Here is a 25324-nt window from a genome sequence, read left to right on the forward strand (position 1 = left end):
ATAGTCAATATCTTGGCTCGCCAAGATGTCTCTAAAGTTGTTTTCCTCGGGCGAGGGATGCGGATAACTCGGATCTAGCAACACAATGTAGGGTGCATGACCAAAGCACGTGGTCGATATCGTGATAACCACTACCACAAGCCCACAAATTGCTGCCTGCGAGCCTGATTCTAAAGAAATGCGAGTCTACCGAGCAGTGATTGGACATGAGCCTCGACATGACACGGCTCATGTCCAATCCTTTGAACCACGGCTTGTTCGAAACCTGTGGGAGAATAGAATGTAACCATCTTCCCAGATCACTCTCATTCCATTTTTGTTGCCAGTTGGTGAGGACTCAGCTTCTCTAAGTTTTCTATTACCAATGGGTTCATTATTTCACAACGGATAAGAACCGGGAGGACAGTTCCGCGAAACGATCTGTCAGTGGGAGAACACCCGCGAGTACTTCGAGGCTCATCGTATGCGTCGAGTGCATACAGCCAAGCGCGATTCGGAGGCAACGGTATTGAACCCGTTGCAGCTTCAGGATGTGTGTTTTTGCCGCGGATTGAAAACAGAAGCTACCGTACTCTAGAACCGACAAGATGGTTGTTCGATACAACCTGATTAGATCTTCCGGATGTGCTCCCCACCAAGTTCCAGTAATTGTACGAAGAAAATTGATTCTTTGTTGGCATTTTTGTTTCACATACGCAATATGTTTTCCCCACGTGCTTTTGGAATCGAACCAGACACCTAAATACTTGAAAGATATACTTTGAGTGATTGTTCTACCCTTTAGTTGAAGCTGTAACTGTGCAGGATGATGCTTCCTAGAAAAAACAACCAACTCAGTTTTCTTTGGAGAGAATTCGATACCTAGCTTCATAGCCCAAGTAGACAAATTGTCTAAGATATCTTGCAATGGTCCTTGCAGGTCCGGTGCACTTGGCCCTATAACGGACACAACCCCGTCATCTGCAAGCTGCCTTAGCGAGCAATTTTCATCAAAACAACCATCAATGTCTTTTACATAAAAATTATAAAGAAGAGGGCTTAAACATGAGCTCTGGGGGAGACCCATGTAACTAATTCGTGAAGTTGTCGAGTTTCCATGAGAAAAGCTCATATATTTCTCAGACAACAAGTTGCTCAAATAGTTATTCATAATTAGTGAAAGTCCACTATTGTGGAGTTTATCCGAAAGGACGATAAAAACAGAATCAAAAGCCCCCTTAATGTCCAAGAAAACTGAACCCATTTGCTGTTTTTGCGCATAGGCCAGTTGAATTTCAGTTGAAAGCAACGCAAGACAGCGCCCGTTCCTTTACCTCTCCGAAATCCAAATTGCGTATCTGAAAGTAAACCATTCGATTCAACCCATTTGTCTAGACGAAAAAGAATCATTTTCTCCAACAATTTCTGATACAGGACAGCATCGCGATGGGACGGTACGAGTGATAATCCGACGCGGGTTTACCAGGTTTTCGGATGGCAATAACTCTTACTTGCCTCCAGTCATCCGGAACAATGTTGTGCTCCAGAAATTGATTGAATAAGTTCAACAAGCGTCTCTTCGCGACGTCTGGGAGATTTTTAAGGTCGCTTGCGAACGGAAACACCCGTAACACATTTCGTTTGTGCTCGCAGCGCACAATCGATGATAAGTCGCGCGAGAAAGGAGTACTCGTACAGTGGAGGAAGTGTTTCAACCGATTGACTGGCCTCAAGAACCGCGGTCGTGAATTTTCGCCAGTCAATGTTTTTTGTAAGATCGTACGCGATGTCAACCGAGCGAGTAGAAGATGAACCAAAAGTAATAGAAATTTTGATTGGCAAATGGTCACTACCGTAGGGATCTTGAATTACTTTCCACGTGCAATCCAACGGTAGTGAACTCGAACAAAGTGAGAGGTCTAATCTGCTTATATTTGCTGGAGGTTTGGCTACTCGTGTTGCTTCCCCGGTGTTAAGAATTGTCATTTTAAAGAAGTCGCACATGTCATATATCAAGGTTGAACGGTTGTCGTCGTACAGTTCCCCCCAGCCTGTATCGTGAGAGTTAAAATCTCCCAAGATCAACCGTGGCTCCGGCATAGCTGTGCAGATATCCACGAAACTTTGACGAGAGATCGCGGTTCTCGGTGGAAGATATACTGAGGCAATACTGAGGCATTTACCTCGAATATTAACCTGACATGCAACTACTTCAATGCCTGTCACCGAAGGCATATCGATTCTGTAGAAGGAATGGAGCTTGTTGATCCCCAGAAGCACCCCTCCATACGAATCTGCGCGATCAAGGCGAATAATGTTGAAATCGTGGAAAGCAAGATCGTTGTCTGAAGAGAGCCATGTTTCACAAAGGGCAAATGCATCAGAAAGTGAATTGTTAACTAAGACTGAAGAACAGAGATCATATCCCCGACCTCATTCGGAGAATTATCCATCAAAGGATATGATCGATGCAAGGAAGGACTACCTAGAAGCTAGTTGCTTCAAAAGAGTTTTCATCATTGGCAGCACTAAATTAATAATGCTCCTCGTTGAGTCAGAGATATTGAATATACTGAAGAAGCTATCTACAATACTAGGCTTTTCGGTGGTGTGTTTTTTGCTCGTTTTCTCGTATTGCCTTTAAAAACAAACGGACTACCCTCACCGACCTCTGAGTCAGAGTCTAGATCATCAACTGGCAAAATGGAGAACGTGTTACTGCTTTTTGGTGTAGCCTGAGAACATGACGCGGTATTCTTCAAGAGTTCTGCTATCGTTCTCTTGGAGCGAGCTTGCAGAAACCGCTTAATTTTGTCTCCCTGCTGTTTATACCTCGGGCAGTCAGTCAGGGTATGCAGGCTCTCCTTGCAGTACACGCATTTTGGAGGAGCACCGCAAGGGCCCTCTTGATGCTGCTCGCCACACTGATCGCAGCGTGGTTTGTTCGAGCAGTAGTCCGATGTGTGACCAAGTTGTTTACATTTCGAGCAGTTCATTACCCGAGGTACAAACAGACGTACAGGCAGCCGAACCTTGCCAATAGCGACGTAGTGAGGTAACTCTGAACCCGAAAAGGTCATACGAAACGAGTTTGACAAGGAATAAGATTTTTTGGAGCCTACGACGGATACTGACTGCATTTGAAGGCAGTCCAATATCTTCACCTTCGGCAGAGCACGGTTTTTAAAGATTCCGAAGGAATCGGGAACCAAGAAATCATCTTTAGTCAAACTCGCCTCGGTGACCACTCCTTCAATTTCTACCTCACTACTGGGTATGTAGACTCGGTATTCCAAAGAAAAAAGCTCGCACGCAACAATTTGGTTAGCCTACTTCCGGTCATCAACGGTAACGCGCAGTTTTATTGGTGTCACCTTGAAAATATCGGTAACGACCGAAAAATGTGTTGTTAGATCTTTAGAGATCCTCGGAAAGGTATTTGTTTGGGCCGGAAAAAAACAACCCATGGGCCTTTCGAGGCTTCTGGGTAAGCCTTTAGGTGGAGGAGCGCAGAGATTTTCGGGGGCAATGGTGTGGGGGGTGCGGGTGGACGAGGAGGAGATGGTTGGGGAGAGGGCTGTGGGTGATAACTTTTCTTGGGATATGCTCCAGTATTTTTGCTGGAGAGCGAGTCAACTGGAACGTCAAGGGTTTCCATTCCAACAACTTCCTCGAGACTTTTGTGTGAGGTGGAATTAAGAGTTTCGTCGTCTGAGATGGAAAGCGACCATCCCCCGCCTTTATCATTTTCATCCATTGCGGTTAAATATCGCCGCAATGGTTTTTTTGGTAAATTTTGTACAAATAATTACAGTAATTTAAAATAATATCAAAAATAGAAAAAAAAATATAAATATATGCATGTATAAACAAGTTGATATAGTTTTACTCTACTAAAGAGTAATACATAAGAAAAAAAATCAATAAAAATAAGAAAAGAAGAAAAAATATATATATATATACTATTTACAAAATTTTGGATCACCCTAAGTGATACAAAAAAAAGAAAAAAAAAATCAAGAGGAAAAAAAAATATACGTATCCTATTAACAAATTTTTGGATCACCTTAATTAAACACCAGCCTGATATTGGACCAGGGAAACAAGGGAGATGCTATACTGGCGAGAACAAAACAAACGACACGATTTATAAAGACTGGTGAGATGCTATTGTTTGCCCCAACGGCTGTTGGGTCAATAACCTGGTAGCTGGTATGCCTCGGTCGCCTCGATAGGCAATTTAACGTGCTTTCGTTGTTGCTATCAATGGGCCTATAGTGGTGATGATTTTACAGATGTTGATGTTGCGATGATGATGTTGATGTTAAAGCTGGACCGTAATCAAAGCGCTCGGCGTATGATTCACGGCTTCCTCACTCGCGCACTTTTTTTTTTTTTTTTTTAACTCTTTATTTGTTCCAAATTCAAAATAAATTACATTTCATTTTAACCTAGGTGCTCCAGTTACTGCAGTAACGTACCAGCCTTAATTGTTATGATATATATCTAAGTGTTTTTACATTGTTCATGTCTTGGCAATTCAGTATTTTAAACAGGTTTTTTAACCTGCATGTCAGTATAACAATTGATATCTTAAAACTAAAAACTAAAACTAATCTTATCTAAGTATAAAAGGAATTAATCGTTGCAATTGAGGATTGCAACGACTTTTGCCTGAAATTATTAATTATTTTGTTGGACATTTGTGCTAAAGTCTCAACATTCGAAATTCTATGTACTTCGGTTGTACTGTACCAGGGAGGCAACTTCAAAATCATTTTCAGAATTTTGTTCTGAATCCTTTGAAGTGCTTTTTTCCTGGTAGTGCAGCAACTAGACCATATTGGCACAGCCAGCGTAAAGCATGGCCGGTCTAAAAACTTGTTTAAATATTAGAAGTTTATTCGTCAGGCAAAGTTTGGATTTCCTGTTTATAAGAGGATACAAACATTTTATATATTTGTTACATTTGGCTTGAATGCCCTAAATGTGATCTTTAAAAGTTAATTTTTGGTCAAGTATCAATCCAAGATATTTCACTTGGTTTGACCAGGAAATTGGAACTCCGTTCATAGTGACTATGTGACTACTACTAGGTTTCAAAAACGAAGCTCTAGGCTTATGTGGAAATATTATAAGTTGAGTTTTGGAAGCGTTGGGAGAAATCTTCCATTTTTGTAAATAAGAAGAGAAAATATCTAAACTTTTCTGCAGTCTGCTGCAAATAACACGAAGACTTCTTCCTTTAGCGGAAATGCCTGTGTCATCAGCGAACAAAGATTTGTGGCAACCCTGAGGCAAATCAGGGAGGTCCGAAGTGAAAATGTTATACAATATAGGCCCAAGAATGCTACCCTGAGGAACTCCTGCCCTAACAGGTAGTCGATTAGATTTGGAATTTTGATAATTTACTTGAAGAGTTCTGTCAGTTAAATAATTTTGAACTAATTTCATAATATAAAGTGGAAAATTAAACTTTTTCAATTTAGCAATCAAACCTTCATGCCAAACACTGTCGAATGCTTTTTCTATGTCTAGAAGAGCAACTCCAGTTGAGTGGCCTTCAGATTTGTTTGAACGAATTAAATTGTTAACTCTTAAGAGTTGATGAGTAGTTGAATGCCCATGGCGAAATCCAAACTGCTCATCTGCAAAAAATGAGTTCGTATTGATGTGAAGCATCATTCTATTCAAAATTATCTTTTCAAAAAGTTTACTTATTGAAGAAAGCAAACTTATTGGACGGTAGCTAGAAGCTTTAGCTGGATTTTTATCCGGCTTCAAAATTGGAACAACTTTTGCATTTTTCCATTTATCAAGAAAGTATGCCAAATGGAAACATCTGTTAAATAATTTTACCAAGAAAGACAAGGTACTCTCTGGGAGTTTTTTGATGAGGATATAGAAAATTCCATCATCACCTGGAGCTTTCATATTTTGAAAATTTTTAGTTATAGACCTTACTTCGTCCAAATCAGTCCCCCAGGAATCATCAAAAATATTTTCCCGAGAGAAAATATTCAGAAAATCCCGAGCAACCTGATTCTCAATAGGACTAGTAAGACCCAAACTGAAATTATGGGAACTCTCGAATTGCTTAGCAAGTTTCTGAGCTTTTTCCAAATTTGTTATCAAAATTTTACCACCTTCTTTAAGCGCTGGAATAGGCTTTTGAGGTTTTTTCAAAATTTTTGTGAGTTTCCAAAAGGGTTTGGAACTCGGGTCTAATTTAGAAATATTATTTTCAAAAGTTTTGTTCCTCAGGGCAGAGAATCGCTTTTTAATTTGTTTTTGCAAATCCCGCCAGATAACTTTCATGGCAGGATCGCGTGTTCTTTGATATTGTCTCCTACGGACATTTTTAAGACGGATCAAGAGCTGAAGATCATCGTCTATTATAATTGAATCGAATTTAACCTCGCATTTTGGTAATGAGGCAGCTCTTGCTTCAACTATAGAAGTAGTCAGAGATTCAAGAGCATAATTAATTTCATCTTTGGTTTGCAAAGGAATGTTTGGATCGAAGTTATATTCCATAAATGTTCGATACTGCTCCCAATCAGCTCTATGGTAATTGAAAGTAGAGCTGTTGAGATTACAAATTATTTCTTGGGATATTTCAAAAGTTACTGGAAGGTGATCAGAACCGAAGTCAGCATGGGTAACCAATTGGCTACAAAGTTGACATGAATCAGTTAAGACCAAATCAATAGTGGAGGGATTTCTTGCAGAAGAAAAGCATGTTGGGCTGTTTGGATATTAAATAGTGTAATAACCTGCAGAACAATCATCAAACAGAATATTACCATTGGAATTGCTTTGAGCATTATTCCATGAGCGGTGTTTTGCATTAAAATCACCAATAATGAAGAATTTAGACCTATGACGGGTAAGTTTCTGGAGGTCACCCTTGAGAAAATTCTTTTGCTGGCCTACGCATTGGAATGGCAAATAGGCAGCTATAAACGTAAGTTGTCCAAATTTTGTTTCAACAGAAACTCCCAAAGTTTCAAAAACTTTGGTTTCAAATGAAGAAAGAATTTTATGCTTGATTCGTCTATGAATAATGATGGCAACGCCACCACAGGGTCCATCAAGACGATCATTTCTATAAATCAAGTAATTTGCGTCCTTCTTAACCTTATGGTCAGGTTTAAGGAACGTTTCAGTTATAACGGCAATATGCACGTTATGAACTCTCAAAAAGTTAAATAGCTCGTCTTCATTATCTTTAAGAGATCGAGCATTCCAATTTACAATATTTAATGCTTTAAAATCCATTACTGAATTTTAAAGTCATGACAATATTATTTGCAAATTTTACTCCAGTTTGAATAGCATCAACCATGGAGTTAGATTTAAGCATATCAGAAATCATGTCAATTAATGAATTCTGTAAAAATTCCATTTTGGGGGCAGTAATGCTTCCTAAGTCAAAATTGTCAAAATTTCCGTTAGAACGTTGGTTAGTATTTTGATTTCTACCCGCTGCAATAGCAGCATAGGTAGCTCCATTAACTCGATGAACATTGTTAGCAGCGAGGGGAGTAGGTACAGATGAAACATTTGAAGCAGGGGAGATATTTGTACCTACGGGTACGAATGTAGAATTTGTTCCTCGCTGACCGTTGTTAACAGCAGAGGAATTTGTACCTGGTCGGAAACGTGGAGCGTTTCCTACCTGACGGTTAGAACGAGATTGTAGGATCGCTTTGCGAGTCTTACATTCCCAAAAAATGGATTTGTGGTTTTCACCACAATTTGAACATTTAAATTTCTTAGGATCTTCCTTCACAGGACAGTCGTCCTTTGCGTGAGAGGAATCACCACAATTCATGCATTTAGCTGGCATGTAGCAATTTTTAGTTCCGTGACCCCATCCCTGGCACTTACGGCACTGGGTGAGGTTTTGGAAATTTCCTCCAGTCTTCCTGAAGTGTTCCCACTTCACTCGGACATGGAGCATAAGGCTAGCTTTTTCTAAGGCCTTAAGGTTGTTTAGTTCACTAGACTTGAAGTGAACTAAATAAAAATCATTAGAAATCCCGTTGCGCGAATCGCCAGGACGGGATTTCATTTTCATTTTGATTACTTGGAGTGGCACAACTCCAAGTAATTTTGCCAGTTCATCTTTGATCTGATCCAGGGATTCACCACTGGGCAGTCCTTTCATGACAACCTTGAACACACGTTCAGTTTTGGTGTCGTAAGTAAAAAATTGGTGCTTCTTCTCAGTAAGATACTTGAGAAGACATTTAAATCCGTCCTAGGTTTCAGCCAATACACGGCATTCACCCCGACGTCCAATTTGTAGAGAAAACTTAACTTTCACGAAATTCAAAAGTTCCATGCGTAGAGCATGGAAATCGGTAGTGGTTATCACAATAGGGGGAATCTTTTCCTTCTTGGCATTAAGCCGGGAAAGTTTACTAGAATTTTTCTTGGATGATGGATCATTCTCATCATCCGTGAGCAAATCAAATTGATTACTCAAATTAATTTCATCAGAAGGGGGGTCAAGAGTTTGCCCCTTTCTTTTGCGTTTAGGCGCCATGGCTGCAGTAAATTTTTATCCAAATCGACTTCCAAGCAGATTACTATAAGAATCTGAAGGATCGAAGAGGAATTTTCCAAATCGATATCCAAGAAGGATTACCTCGGGTAGGGTCCAAACAAGGGTCGAAGAGGAATAAGAGTTGAACAAGGTTACAGGTTGAGCACTGAAAAGTGCTGTTTAAATTTGTTGTAGCTTTAGGTAGTAGTAACACTTCCTTCAGCAAAAAGCAAATAGATCCGCACGGCAAGAGAGCACGATGCGGACTGTTGGTCACTCGCGCACTAGTTGTCTATAGTGTTAAGACTACTAAGTTTGGCGAGAAAAAAACCCCTCGTGGGGGAAAAACTCAAAAACTCAAATGATAGTGTCTTTTTTTTTTTTCCTTTGGTTTGTTTTTTCCGTCGATCTTGTTTTCCGTGCTGAGCACCAATGCTACCGACGTGCCAGGAAGGCAGCTCCCACACACCTGGACCCTACCTATCGACCCATCAACTCATGAACCGGGGACCAACGGCTTTACTTCCCATCCGAAGGAAGGCGTGATCAGAGATGTTATGCCTCAGAACATCCCGGCGGCGCCGACTGGGATTGAACCCAGGCCTGCTGGGGTGAGAGGTAATCACGCTTACCACTACACCACCGGCGCCGTTAAATGATAGTGTCGTACAACGAGACCGATGCGACTTGACCGGCTCAGCGTGCGAGACGGAATGAGATCATGTTTTTGATGATTTTGATTGATTTTTTTTTTTTGTATCCTAGCGTTGAAATCGCAACTTTAAATTATCAACAAATTATTGCCAAACTGAAAGAAAGATTTGACAAAAAGGATTCTGTTTTGATTCAGCAGTATAAGTTTTATACGTGTGTCCAAGGATTTGGTGAATCGGCTGAGGATTTCATATTAGGGCTCAAATTGCAATCCCAGCAGTGCGAATTTGGAACTTTTAAAGATAAAGCTGTGCGTGATTGTCTCATAATGGGAATATACGTCGTTTCTGTTACAAATTGAAAAACAGCCGTAATTCGGTTAAGTTTTTGAATAATTCTATGGAGGAACCAACGGACAAGGAGTATTTCAAAAGCCTGGGAAGGAAGCAACAAAATGCGTCAGAATCTGACGGAGATGACACCAACTATCACTGTATTCCAATGTAAATAATACATGTTTAGTTGATTGTTTGGTGAATGAAGTAGGATTGACCCTGGAAGTGGACACTGGGTCTGAGGTATCAGTTATTGGTAAAAGTGATTTTTGTAAGCATTTCAAGGAACTGTTTTTAAAGCGATGTGATCGTCGTTTGGCTGTTATTGATGGGATAAAGTTACAATTACTAGGCAAGGCTAAATGTATAGTTGAGCTAGATGGTAAAAAAAGAAGAATGGGATACTCAGCATGATTTTATACCATTGATGGGTCGAGAGTGGATCAATATATTTTTTTCATAGATGGAGGAATTTTTTCTCCTGCGACATAAATATTAATGCAGTATCTTTTAACAATGACATTAACAAGGGTAGAATTATTAGTGATATTCAATCAAATTTTCCTTCTTTATTCGTTAATGATTTCTCCAAACCAATTTTGGGATACAAAGCTGATATTATATTGAAATATGGTCCACCAATATTTAAAAAAGCCTATTCTGCACCATTTCGGTTGAGAGAAAAGGTATGTGATCATTTGGATCTCCTAGAAAGAGACGGAATAATAACACCAATAAATACAAGCAAATGAGCATCGCCAGTAATGGCAGTAATAAAACGTGATGATAACATTCGTCTTTTAATCGATTGTAAAGTATCGATAAACCAGCGTATAATTCCAGATGTTTATCCATTACCAAGATATTTTTGCTACCCTAACAGGTGCGAAATGTTTTTCTCAATAGATTTAGCGGGAGCCTAACTCAAGTACAACTACACAGAGTTCCAAAAAGTGTATGACGATAAATACGGTTAAAGGATTGTTCTTCTTCTTCTTCTTCTTCGCATTTCAAGCTTATTGCATGTCGCATATTACCTTATTGCGTGCTCTCAACTTAGTGTTCTAGATGCACTTCCACAGTTATTAATTGAGAGCTTTCGATGCCTGTACCATTTTTGCATTGGTATAATTGTGTGGCAATCCGAAAAATTCCTAGACTGGACCGGGAATTGAACCCAGCCACCTCCAGCATGATCTTGCTTTGTAGCTGCGTCTTTACCGACTGAGCTAAGGGAGGTTAAAGGATTGTACCTATACTTATAATCATTTGCCACAAGTATACATTTAAAAAAAATAATGGACCAAGTTTTAAAAGGAATTAAAGAAGTTACATGTTATTAGACGACGTGCTAATCGCATTGTGAAACAATAGAAGATTGTGTAAAAATTTTGGTTGATGTGCCTTGAGGCTGCAAACATAAAAGTAAATTTAAATAAATGTAAGTTTTTTTGTAAACAGTCTTTCTTTTCTCGGACATGGGACAATGGGCTTTCTTGACTGGCCTCAAGAACCGCGGTCGTGAATTTTCGCCAGTCAATGTTTTTTGTAAGATCGTACGCGATGTCAACCGAGCGAGTAGAAGATGAACCAAAAGTAATAGAAATTTTGATTGGCAAATGGTCACTACCGTAGGGATCTTGAATTACTTTCCACGTGCAATCCAACGGTAGTGAACTCGAACAAAGTGAGAGGTCTAATCTGCTTATATTTGCTGGAGGTTTGGCTACTCGTGTTGCTTCCCCGGTGTTAAGAATTGTCATTTTAAAGAAGTCGCACATGTCATATATCAAGGTTGAACGGTTGTCGTCGTACAGTTCCCCCCAGCCTGTATCGTGAGAGTTAAAATCTCCCAAGATCAACCGTGGCTCCGGCATAGCTGTGCAGATATCCACGAAACTTTGACGAGAGATCGCGGTTCTCGGTGGAAGATATACTGAGGCAATACTGAGGCATTTACCTCGAATATTAACCTGACATGCAACTACTTCAATGCCTGTCACCGAAGGCATATCGATTCTGTAGAAGGAATGGAGCTTGTTGATCCCCAGAAGCACCCCTCCATACGAATCTGCGCGATCAAGGCGAATAATGTTGAAATCGTGGAAAGCAAGATCGTTGTCTGAAGAGAGCCATGTTTCACAAAGGGCAAATGCATCAGAAAGTGAATTGTTAACTAAGACTGAAGAACAGAGATCATATCCCCGACCTCATTCGGAGAATTATCCATCAAAGGATATGATCGATGCAAGGAAGGACTACCTAGAAGCTAGTTGCTTCAAAAGAGTTTTCATCATTGGCAGCACTAAATTAATAATGCTCCTCGTTGAGTCAGAGATATTGAATATACTGAAGAAGCTATCTACAATACTAGGCTTTTCGGTGGTGTGTTTTTTGCTCGTTTTCTCGTATTGCCTTTAAAAACAAACGGACTACCCTCACCGACCTCTGAGTCAGAGTCTAGATCATCAACTGGCAAAATGGAGAACGTGTTACTGCTTTTTGGTGTAGCCTGAGAACATGACGCGGTATTCTTCAAGAGTTCTGCTATCGTTCTCTTGGAGCGAGCTTGCAGAAACCGCTTAATTTTGTCTCCCTGCTGTTTATACCTCGGGCAGTCAGTCAGGGTATGCAGGCTCTCCTTGCAGTACACGCATTTTGGAGGAGCACCGCAAGGGCCCTCTTGATGCTGCTCGCCACACTGATCGCAGCGTGGTTTGTTCGAGCAGTAGTCCGATGTGTGACCAAGTTGTTTACATTTCGAGCAGTTCATTACCCGAGGTACAAACAGACGTACAGGCAGCCGAACCTTGCCAATAGCGACGTAGTGAGGTAACTCTGAACCCGAAAAGGTCATACGAAACGAGTTTGACAAGGAATAAGATTTTTTGGAGCCTACGACGGATACTGACTGCATTTGAAGGCAGTCCAATATCTTCACCTTCGGCAGAGCACGGTTTTTAAAGATTCCGAAGGAATCGGGAACCAAGAAATCATCTTTAGTCAAACTCGCCTCGGTGACCACTCCTTCAATTTCTACCTCACTACTGGGTATGTAGACTCGGTATTCCAAAGAAAAAAGCTCGCACGCAACAATTTGGTTAGCCTACTTCCGGTCATCAACGGTAACGCGCAGTTTTATTGGTGTCACCTTGAAAATATCGGTAACGACCGAAAAATGTGTTGTTAGATCTTTAGAGATCCTCGGAAAGGTATTTGTTTGGGCCGGAAAAAAACAACCCATGGGCCTTTCGAGGCTTCTGGGTAAGCCTTTAGGTGGAGGAGCGCAGAGATTTTCGGGGGCAATGGTGTGGGGGGTGCGGGTGGACGAGGAGGAGATGGTTGGGGAGAGGGCTGTGGGTGATAACTTTTCTTGGGATATGCTCCAGTATTTTTGCTGGAGAGCGAGTCAACTGGAACGTCAAGGGTTTCCATTCCAACAACTTCCTCGAGACTTTTGTGTGAGGTGGAATTAAGAGTTTCGTCGTCTGAGATGGAAAGCGACCATCCCCCGCCTTTATCATTTTCATCCATTGCGGTTAAATATCGCCGCAATGGTTTTTTTGGTAAATTTTGTACAAATAATTACAGTAATTTAAAATAATATCAAAAATAGAAAAAAAAATATAAATATATGCATGTATAAACAAGTTGATATAGTTTTACTCTACTAAAGAGTAATACATAAGAAAAAAAATCAATAAAAATAAGAAAAGAAGAAAAAATATATATATATATACTATTTACAAAATTTTGGATCACCCTAAGTGATACAAAAAAAAGAAAAAAAAAATCAAGAGGAAAAAAAAATATACGTATCCTATTAACAAATTTTTGGATCACCTTAATTAAACACCAGCCTGATATTGGACCAGGGAAACAAGGGAGATGCTATACTGGCGAGAACAAAACAAACGACACGATTTATAAAGACTGGTGAGATGCTATTGTTTGCCCCAACGGCTGTTGGGTCAATAACCTGGTAGCTGGTATGCCTCGGTCGCCTCGATAGGCAATTTAACGTGCTTTCGTTGTTGCTATCAATGGGCCTATAGTGGTGATGATTTTACAGATGTTGATGTTGCGATGATGATGTTGATGTTAAAGCTGGACCGTAATCAAAGCGCTCGGCGTATGATTCACGGCTTCCTCACTCGCGCACTTTTTTTTTTTTTTTTTTAACTCTTTATTTGTTCCAAATTCAAAATAAATTACATTTCATTTTAACCTAGGTGCTCCAGTTACTGCAGTAACGTACCAGCCTTAATTGTTATGATATATATCTAAGTGTTTTTACATTGTTCATGTCTTGGCAATTCAGTATTTTAAACAGGTTTTTTAACCTGCATGTCAGTATAACAATTGATATCTTAAAACTAAAAACTAAAACTAATCTTATCTAAGTATAAAAGGAATTAATCGTTGCAATTGAGGATTGCAACGACTTTTGCCTGAAATTATTAATTATTTTGTTGGACATTTGTGCTAAAGTCTCAACATTCGAAATTCTATGTACTTCGGTTGTACTGTACCAGGGAGGCAACTTCAAAATCATTTTCAGAATTTTGTTCTGAATCCTTTGAAGTGCTTTTTTCCTGGTAGTGCAGCAACTAGACCATATTGGCACAGCCAGCGTAAAGCATGGCCGGTCTAAAAACTTGTTTAAATATTAGAAGTTTATTCGTCAGGCAAAGTTTGGATTTCCTGTTTATAAGAGGATACAAACATTTTATATATTTGTTACATTTGGCTTGAATGCCCTAAATGTGATCTTTAAAAGTTAATTTTTGGTCAAGTATCAATCCAAGATATTTCACTTGGTTTGACCAGGAAATTGGAACTCCGTTCATAGTGACTATGTGACTACTACTAGGTTTCAAAAACGAAGCTCTAGGCTTATGTGGAAATATTATAAGTTGAGTTTTGGAAGCGTTGGGAGAAATCTTCCATTTTTGTAAATAAGAAGAGAAAATATCTAAACTTTTCTGCAGTCTGCTGCAAATAACACGAAGACTTCTTCCTTTAGCGGAAATGCCTGTGTCATCAGCGAACAAAGATTTGTGGCAACCCTGAGGCAAATCAGGGAGGTCCGAAGTGAAAATGTTATACAATATAGGCCCAAGAATGCTACCCTGAGGAACTCCTGCCCTAACAGGTAGTCGATTAGATTTGGAATTTTGATAATTTACTTGAAGAGTTCTGTCAGTTAAATAATTTTGAACTAATTTCATAATATAAAGTGGAAAATTAAACTTTTTCAATTTAGCAATCAAACCTTCATGCCAAACACTGTCGAATGCTTTTTCTATGTCTAGAAGAGCAACTCCAGTTGAGTGGCCTTCAGATTTGTTTGAACGAATTAAATTGTTAACTCTTAAGAGTTGATGAGTAGTTGAATGCCCATGGCGAAATCCAAACTGCTCATCTGCAAAAAATGAGTTCGTATTGATGTGAAGCATCATTCTATTCAAAATTATCTTTTCAAAAAGTTTACTTATTGAAGAAAGCAAACTTATTGGACGGTAGCTAGAAGCTTTAGCTGGATTTTTATCCGGCTTCAAAATTGGAACAACTTTTGCATTTTTCCATTTATCAAGAAAGTATGCCAAATGGAAACATCTGTTAAATAATTTTACCAAGAAAGACAAGGTACTCTCTGGGAGTTTTTTGATGAGGATATAGAAAATTCCATCATCACCTGGAGCTTTCATATTTTGAAAATTTTTAGTTATAGACCTTACTTCGTCCAAATCAGTCCCCCAGGAATCATCAAAAATATTTTCCCGAGAGAAAATATTCAGAAAATCCCGAGCAACCTGATTCTCAATAGGACTAGTAAGACCCAAACTGAAATTATGGGAACTCTCGAATTGCTTAGCAAGTTTCTGAGCTTTTTCCAAATTTGTTATCAAAATTTTACCACCTTCTTTAAGCGCTGGAATAGGCTTTTGAGGTTTTTTCAAAATTTTTGTGAGTTTCCAAAAGGGTTTGGAACTCGGGTCTAATTTAGAAATATTATTTTCAAAAGTTTTGTTCCTCAGGGCAGAGAATCGCTTTTTAATTTGTTTTTGCAAATCCCGCCAGATAACTTTCATGGCAGGATCGCGTGTTCTTTGATATTGTCTCCTACGGACATTTTTAAGACGGATCAAGAGCTGAAGATCATCGTCTATTATAATTGAATCGAATTTAACCTCGCATTTTGGTAATGAGGCAGCTCTTGCTTCAACTATAGAAGTAGTCAGAGATTCAAGAGCATAATTAATTTCATCTTTGGTTTGCAAAGGAATGTTTGGATCGAAGTTATATTCCATAAATGTTCGATACTGCTCCCAATCAGCTCTATGGTAATTGAAAGTAGAGCTGTTGAGATTACAAATTATTTCTTGGGATATTTCAAAAGTTACTGGAAGGTGATCAGAACCGAAGTCAGCATGGGTAACCAATTGGCTACAAAGTTGACATGAATCAGTTAAGACCAAATCAATAGTGGAGGGATTTCTTGCAGAAGAAAAGCATGTTGGGCTGTTTGGATATTAAATAGTGTAATAACCTGCAGAACAATCATCAAACAGAATATTACCATTGGAATTGCTTTGAGCATTATTCCATGAGCGGTGTTTTGCATTAAAATCACCAATAATGAAGAATTTAGACCTATGACGGGTAAGTTTCTGGAGGTCACCCTTGAGAAAATTCTTTTGCTGGCCTACGCATTGGAATGGCAAATAGGCAGCTATAAACGTAAGTTGTCCAAATTTTGTTTCAACAGAAACTCCCAAAGTTTCAAAAACTTTGGTTTCAAATGAAGAAAGAATTTTATGCTTGATTCGTCTATGAATAATGATGGCAACGCCACCACAGGGTCCATCAAGACGATCATTTCTATAAATCAAGTAATTTGCGTCCTTCTTAACCTTATGGTCAGGTTTAAGGAACGTTTCAGTTATAACGGCAATATGCACGTTATGAACTCTCAAAAAGTTAAATAGCTCGTCTTCATTATCTTTAAGAGATCGAGCATTCCAATTTACAATATTTAATGCTTTAAAATCCATTACTGAATTTTAAAGTCATGACAATATTATTTGCAAATTTTACTCCAGTTTGAATAGCATCAACCATGGAGTTAGATTTAAGCATATCAGAAATCATGTCAATTAATGAATTCTGTAAAAATTCCATTTTGGGGGCAGTAATGCTTCCTAAGTCAAAATTGTCAAAATTTCCGTTAGAACGTTGGTTAGTATTTTGATTTCTACCCGCTGCAATAGCAGCATAGGTAGCTCCATTAACTCGATGAACATTGTTAGCAGCGAGGGGAGTAGGTACAGATGAAACATTTGAAGCAGGGGAGATATTTGTACCTACGGGTACGAATGTAGAATTTGTTCCTCGCTGACCGTTGTTAACAGCAGAGGAATTTGTACCTGGTCGGAAACGTGGAGCGTTTCCTACCTGACGGTTAGAACGAGATTGTAGGATCGCTTTGCGAGTCTTACATTCCCAAAAAATGGATTTGTGGTTTTCACCACAATTTGAACATTTAAATTTCTTAGGATCTTCCTTCACAGGACAGTCGTCCTTTGCGTGAGAGGAATCACCACAATTCATGCATTTAGCTGGCATGTAGCAATTTTTAGTTCCGTGACCCCATCCCTGGCACTTACGGCACTGGGTGAGGTTTTGGAAATTTCCTCCAGTCTTCCTGAAGTGTTCCCACTTCACTCGGACATGGAGCATAAGGCTAGCTTTTTCTAAGGCCTTAAGGTTGTTTAGTTCACTAGACTTGAAGTGAACTAAATAAAAATCATTAGAAATCCCGTTGCGCGAATCGCCAGGACGGGATTTCATTTTCATTTTGATTACTTGGAGTGGCACAACTCCAAGTAATTTTGCCAGTTCATCTTTGATCTGATCCAGGGATTCACCACTGGGCAGTCCTTTCATGACAACCTTGAACACACGTTCAGTTTTGGTGTCGTAAGTAAAAAATTGGTGCTTCTTCTCAGTAAGATACTTGAGAAGACATTTAAATCCGTCCTAGGTTTCAGCCAATACACGGCATTCACCCCGACGTCCAATTTGTAGAGAAAACTTAACTTTCACGAAATTCAAAAGTTCCATGCGTAGAGCATGGAAATCGGTAGTGGTTATCACAATAGGGGGAATCTTTTCCTTCTTGGCATTAAGCCGGGAAAGTTTACTAGAATTTTTCTTGGATGATGGATCATTCTCATCATCCGTGAGCAAATCAAATTGATTACTCAAATTAATTTCATCAGAAGGGGGGTCAAGAGTTTGCCCCTTTCTTTTGCGTTTAGGCGCCATGGCTGCAGTAAATTTTTATCCAAATCGACTTCCAAGCAGATTACTATAAGAATCTGAAGGATCGAAGAGGAATTTTCCAAATCGATATCCAAGAAGGATTACCTCGGGTAGGGTCCAAACAAGGGTCGAAGAGGAATAAGAGTTGAACAAGGTTACAGGTTGAGCACTGAAAAGTGCTGTTTAAATTTGTTGTAGCTTTAGGTAGTAGTAACACTTCCTTCAGCAAAAAGCAAATAGATCCGCACGGCAAGAGAGCACGATGCGGACTGTTGGTCACTCGCGCACTAGTTGTCTATAGTGTTAAGACTACTAAGTTTGGCGAGAAAAAAACCCCTCGTGGGGGAAAAACTCAAAAACTCAAATGATAGTGTCTTTTTTTTTTTTCCTTTGGTTTGTTTTTTCCGTCGATCTTGTTTTCCGTGCTGAGCACCAATGCTACCGACGTGCCAGGAAGGCAGCTCCCACACACCTGGACCCTACCTATCGACCCATCAACTCATGAACCGGGGACCAACGGCTTTACTTCCCATCCGAAGGAAGGCGTGATCAGAGATGTTATGCCTCAGAACATCCCGGCGGCGCCGACTGGGATTGAACCCAGGCCTGCTGGGGTGAGAGGTAATCACGCTTACCACTACACCACCGGCGCCGTTAAATGATAGTGTCGTACAACGAGACCGATGCGACTTGACCGGCTCAGCGTGCGAGACGGAATGAGATCATGTTTTTGATGATTTTGATTGATTTTTTTTTTTTGTATCCTAGCGTTGAAATCGCAACTTTAAATTATCAACAAATTATTGCCAAACTGAAAGAAAGATTTGACAAAAAGGATTCTGTTTTGATTCAGCAGTATAAGTTTTATACGTGTGTCCAAGGATTTGGTGAATCGGCTGAGGATTTCATATTAGGGCTCAAATTGCAATCCCAGCAGTGCGAATTTGGAACTTTTAAAGATAAAGCTGTGCGTGATTGTCTCATAATGGGAATATACGTCGTTTCTGTTACAAATTGAAAAACAGCCGTAATTCGGTTAAGTTTTTGAATAATTCTATGGAGGAACCAACGGACAAGGAGTATTTCAAAAGCCTGGGAAGGAAGCAACAAAATGCGTCAGAATCTGACGGAGATGACACCAACTATCACTGTATTCCAATGTAAATAATACATGTTTAGTTGATTGTTTGGTGAATGAAGTAGGATTGACCCTGGAAGTGGACACTGGGTCTGAGGTATCAGTTATTGGTAAAAGTGATTTTTGTAAGCATTTCAAGGAACTGTTTTTAAAGCGATGTGATCGTCGTTTGGCTGTTATTGATGGGATAAAGTTACAATTACTAGGCAAGGCTAAATGTATAGTTGAGCTAGATGGTAAAAAAAGAAGAATGGGATACTCAGCATGATTTTATACCATTGATGGGTCGAGAGTGGATCAATATATTTTTTTCATAGATGGAGGAATTTTTTCTCCTGCGACATAAATATTAATGCAGTATCTTTTAACAATGACATTAACAAGGGTAGAATTATTAGTGATATTCAATCAAATTTTCCTTCTTTATTCGTTAATGATTTCTCCAAACCAATTTTGGGATACAAAGCTGATATTATATTGAAATATGGTCCACCAATATTTAAAAAAGCCTATTCTGCACCATTTCGGTTGAGAGAAAAGGTATGTGATCATTTGGATCTCCTAGAAAGAGACGGAATAATAACACCAATAAATACAAGCAAATGAGCATCGCCAGTAATGGCAGTAATAAAACGTGATGATAACATTCGTCTTTTAATCGATTGTAAAGTATCGATAAACCAGCGTATAATTCCAGATGTTTATCCATTACCAAGATATTTTTGCTACCCTAACAGGTGCGAAATGTTTTTCTCAATAGATTTAGCGGGAGCCTAACTCAAGTACAACTACACAGAGTTCCAAAAAGTGTATGACGATAAATACGGTTAAAGGATTGTTCTTCTTCTTCTTCTTCTTCGCATTTCAAGCTTATTGCATGTCGCATATTACCTTATTGCGTGCTCTCAACTTAGTGTTCTAGATGCACTTCCACAGTTATTAATTGAGAGCTTTCGATGCCTGTACCATTTTTGCATTGGTATAATTGTGTGGCAATCCGAAAAATTCCTAGACTGGACCGGGAATTGAACCCAGCCACCTCCAGCATGATCTTGCTTTGTAGCTGCGTCTTTACCGACTGAGCTAAGGGAGGTTAAAGGATTGTACCTATACTTATAATCATTTGCCACAAGTATACATTTAAAAAAAATAATGGACCAAGTTTTAAAAGGAATTAAAGAAGTTACATGTTATTAGACGACGTGCTAATCGCATTGTGAAACAATAGAAGATTGTGTAAAAATTTTGGTTGATGTGCCTTGAGGCTGCAAACATAAAAGTAAATTTAAATAAATGTAAGTTTTTTTGTAAACAGTCTTTCTTTTCTCGGACATGGGACAATGGGCTTTCTCCTTCATTGGATAAAATCAAAATAATTTAAAACGCGAAAAAACCCAGTTGAAAGCTTTTCTTTGATTGGTATTTTTTTTAATAAATTTATACCAAATTTATCTGCGAAAGTATAAGCTTTTAAAGAAGAACACTCAATTAATCTGGAGTAGAATGTAGTGCAGCATATGAATACAGCAAGAAATGTTGAAGTAATGAAATTGGGTTGTTAGCGGAAGGCTTAAATAAAACAGCAACAATGACACTTAATTCCACTTAAATAATTTTCGTATCCATGACAGATGCGAATTTCGACTACAATGTGCAGTCTTTATCAGTGTCATTCCCACTAAGGACTTATCAACAACCTAACCCCCTTAAGTACTCATCCCCTAGGTAAAAATGTCAAGATCACAGGTATAAAAATGAAACTACAATCTGAACCTACCTAACTAATAATAATTAAAGGTTTTAGTAAAGTAAAGGAGACAAATCAATTCAAATATCTAATAAGGAAAAAATCCCAAAGGCTTGGTAGCCATCATAATGAAGTAATGACATTAGGTTGTTAGCGGAATGCTTAAATAAAACAGCAAAAAGGGTTATCTTCCATTTAATAATCTACAATGTGTAGAATCGGAACCTACCTAACTAATAATAAACAAAGGTTTCAGTAAAGGAGAAAAATCGTTTCAAATCTCTAATAAGGAAAAAATCTCAAAAGCTTGGTAGCCATCATATTGAAGTAATGAAATTGGGTTGTTAGCGGAATGCTTCAATAAAACAGTAAAAAAGGGTTATCTTCCATTCAATTCCACTTAAATAATTTTGGTATCCATACGTATTTCGACTACCATGTCCAGTCTTTATCAGTGTCATTCCCACCAAAAAAATTAACAAAAACCTAACCCCCTTAAGTACTCATCCCCTAGGTAAAAATGTCAAGATCACAGATTTAAAAATGAAACTACAATGTGTACAATCGGAACCTACCTAACTAATAATAATTACAGGTTTTAGTAAAGTAAAGGAGACAAATCTATTGAAATAATAAGGAAAAAACCCCAAAGGCTTCGTAGCCATCATAATGAAGTAATGAAATTGGGTTGTTAGCGGAATGCTTAAATAGCAAAAAAAAAAATAATTCCACTTAAACAATTTTGGTATCCATACGTATTTCGACTACAATGTGCAATATTCATCAGTGTCATTCCCACTAAAGACTTATCAAAAACCTAACCCCCTTAAGTACTCATCCCCTAGGTAACAATGTCAAGATCACAGGTATAAAAATTAAACTACAATGTATAGAATCGGAACCTACCTAACTAATAATAACCAAAGGTTTTAGTAAAGTAAAGGAGAAAAATCTATTCAAATCTCTAATAAGGAAAAAGCAAGAAATATCTTTTGAAACCCCAAGTGTTAAAATTTTTTGATTCAAAAAAGCCTCTAGTTGTGGTAACTGACGCTTGGGGTGGTTTGAGAGGAGTATTTGCTGTTGCTGAATGGTGAAGCCTGTGAGTTTTACTTCTTTCTCCCTAAATCAATCTCAATAAAAATATCTTTAATTTGGAGGCTCTTGCCGTAGTCAGTGTAGTAAAAAATTTCCATACTTTTTTGTATGGACAACATTTTGTTATATACGCTGACCACAAACCGCTCGTGGAAGTGTTTGGCAAAAATAGAAAAAAATCCATTAGTTGTTACAAGGCTACAAAGATACCAAATGGAGCTATCAATATATGATTACGATATTCGATACAGGCCTTCTAATAAAATGGACAACGCCGACTTCTTTTTTTAACGGGTAGGTATCACGCTCCTTCCTGGTTTTTATTTAGATGGATGTCCACATCAACATACCATTTTGGTCCTAATGATGTTTTACTTAAGACTAACATTCATAAGTTAAGTGGTAAAAGAAAAACATAAAACAAACTAAACAATCACTGGACACTAATAATAATAAAAGAAGATCTTAGAGTTTTCCTCAATTGTTCGTCGCTTCAGAAAAGACCTCAGTAAATCGGCGGCGTATCGTAAGGCGAGGGATATCGTAGTCGAATACCGAGGCGACTCTATTGAAGGTCCTTTGAATGCCATCGATAGCGGTATGCATCCCATAATTTGTCCGGCGTAGAGGTAAGCGCAGCATATGATTGTTCCACGGCTCTGGGCTGGACATTTAAGGCGATATCCCGCAGAACGGTGGGGCAATCGATTCTGTTCTGAAGAATGTCTGCTACGAACAAGGCTCTGGATACGTTTCGTCTAGACCGCAGGGTCTCCTGATTGATAAACTGGCAGCGGCTCTCGTAACTCCTACGAACCTTAGTTGTACATATTCGATCCTTTCCGAGTCATTGAGGTATACTGGATTCAGACTTGGGAAAACACCCACCGGCACTGCGAGCCGTGCAAGAATATTGCTCCCCGTTCAAAACTAACATGCAGTTGATTTTGCAAGAAAAGAGCATCGGCAATTCTGTTCCCGTTTTCCTCTTTCAGTATCAGTGCTTGAACATTTAGATTTGTTGTTGTTGTTTATTACCGACACTTTACATCTGCTGATGCATTTGTGTCTTTAAAAAATGTTAGCGTACAGTGTGTGTTATGTGGTGTTAGTGTTAATTGTTAAGTTCACACTTAGCTTCTATACTGCTCCGGTCCAGATTTTATCGCTTCTGCTACTGCTATATCTTCTTTTCTTTGCTTCGTTCCACTACATATTCATCACTTCAGATTCAATTCTTTGCACTTTTTGTTTTCTTCTCTATTTCATTCCTTTCTTCACCATCATGTTATAACAATTTTCTTCCTCTACGCCTGCTACTAATTCCCTTCGTCGTCTCATATTTCTTGCTTCTTGTATTCCCATCCGCTACCATATTCTTTTCCTCTTCGACAGCTTCTGCTTCCCCTCCATAATCTTTTCATTTTCTGCTTCTTGGATTTCCATCCGCTTCAATCTTCTTTTGATACCCGGTTTCACCTTCTTTATCGCCATCTTCTTCATCCTTGTTTGTGCCTGTATTTACCTTTGCCTTCTTTCACCCCTTTTCGTTTTGCTTCGCGCTCTACTTCATCCTCTGCATAACCATCATCTTCTGCTTTCTTCGCATCATCTTCTGTCGTCTTTATCAGCTTCCATTTTTGCCCTTAGGCAGTGGCAACTTTTCTCCTTCGTCTTCTTGATTTTCTTTCGTTCTTCACTTGATCTTCTGCTCCGCTTTCTTCATCTTGTTCTCCATTCATGTCTGCTCCCACTTTGTATGTTTCTTCCTCATCATACTCTGTTTCTTCTGTTGTCCTTAACGTCATCTGAATCTTTTTTCCTCGTTTTCACAATTTTTTATAGATATTAGCTTTATGGAGGAACTTCAATAACCGCTTTTCACTGTCATCATCGTTGCATAGTGCCGTATAAAGACTAGTTGGATGGATCTCATGTTTCGTCCTGATTGTTTCAAATTTCCTGCAGTGTAGAACTACGTGCAGGACATCCATAACCGTTCCACAGCATTCACATGTCGCTGGCGATGCGCTCGAATGGAACTCCTTCACGAATGGCAAGGCACACTCCCTGCTTCCAGTACCTACGATTACCGGTTTGAAGAAGCAAGGTATAGTTCTTGCCGGCAAAGTCTGGCGCAATGACTCGGTTGTTCCCTTTCGTCTCATGCAACGCTATAACGGACGGTTCATGCTGGCTGATGAGCAGTTTGAGCTCGCTGATATTGCCACGTAGACCACGTATGTTCCACTGGAGGGCAAAATATTTCATGGGTGGACTGTTGCTGACTACTGACGACAAAGATGATGATGACGACTTGTGCGTTGGACCTGATGGATCAACCGGATTTCATGAGGAAATGGAGGGTGCAAGACACTCGTAACTGGTCCCACTCTTATCCCCCCGGACATCCACTCCCCTTTTGGGAAGAAGGAGTTTACTCCATGCTCTCCTTCCCCACGCCGATTACGAGATACCAGTTCACTACCGGTTCGGTTCAATTCGATCGTGCGTTGCTGTGGCGATGATGATGTGTGGTGGCTTATGTTGGCCAGAAACAACTCTGAAGATGATTTTTTGGCTATGGGTGTACTTGTGGTCAGTGGTGGCACGAGTCCTGGAGTTTAACATTTTTTCCATAACATTTGATACATTTTGCGATAACCATTGTGACGACACACAAAAACAAACTGGCAAGTGGCAAAAATGTCATGACATTTCTAAACTGTTTTCTGCCAGCGACAGAACATTTTCGCACAAAGAAGCAGACAAGACCGGCGGCGCGCGCGACATAAATTTATGTCGTGTAGAATTTTGCTGATTTCTGGCTAATTACTGCATTTATTTGATGTTTATTGCATGGAATTAAAAGATAAGAATGAAGACTAACCACTCATAAGCATTGATGTTAAAATTATGCGTAAATAAGGGAGTTGGTAATTTACTGTCACACGCAAGCCTGCAACTAAAATTTCATTACAATAAACTGTTTGGAAAAATCAGGCTGCGAGATTTTATTTATTCTCTACCTCCGCTGTTCGCTTGGAATGTAGTTATACACGGTCGCCCGTGTGCTGGCTGTTTTGTTTCGCTCTGCACGATGGTTTTTCAAAAAATGTACTGTTGCCACCTCTGCTTGTGGTAGATCAGTTGTGTGTGTGTGTGTGCAGTGTGTTTCGTTCTGCTGCTTCAAAATCAACCGCAGAGGGGGATTCACCATCAACGGGTTGGGGTAAGACGTCCCGGACGGATCCTCCAGCCTGCTGCGCTCCTTATTGTGAAAGTGGAGGGGGTACTACACTTTCCCTCCTTTCAAGTTGATTTTTCTCGCTGTCCGGTTCACTTGTCAGGATGGCGTTGTTGGTCGGTGGCTGCTTTGAGGGATCGTTTTTATCGATGATTGACATGAGATTACGCAACTTTTCATACGAAATGCCTTTGGATTATAAGGTAGTAGTAAAAGAATCTCTTTCCCTTACTAAGCAAAAGAA

At 39.3% G+C, this 25324-nt stretch overlaps 1 protein-coding gene across 4 annotated transcripts in view; it reads right to left on the reverse strand.

The window, feature by feature from the left end:
- Positions 1-25324, reverse strand: part of LOC135707022 (calcineurin-binding protein cabin-1-like) — a 340814-nt gene that overhangs the window by 208361 nt on the left and 107129 nt on the right. Inside the window, exon 10 of one of the 4 annotated variants that reach the window (XM_065228741.1) lies at positions 19011-19549. The exons of the other annotated variants lie outside the window; for them this stretch is intronic. Coding sequence (XP_065084813.1) covers positions 19488-19549 — 62 coding nt within the window. The 3' untranslated portion in view covers positions 19011-19487. Of the gene's footprint in view, positions 1-19010; positions 19550-25324 lie in introns of those variants that run through there. 4 annotated transcript variants of the gene reach the window in all.

The sequence above is a fragment of the Ochlerotatus camptorhynchus genome, unplaced genomic scaffold (assembly GCF_037179485.1).
Source record: "Ochlerotatus camptorhynchus isolate MF236.1 unplaced genomic scaffold, CSIRO-AGI_Acam_v1.1 ptg000301l, whole genome shotgun sequence".
NCBI classification, from domain to species: Eukaryota; Metazoa; Arthropoda; class Insecta; order Diptera; family Culicidae; genus Ochlerotatus; species Ochlerotatus camptorhynchus.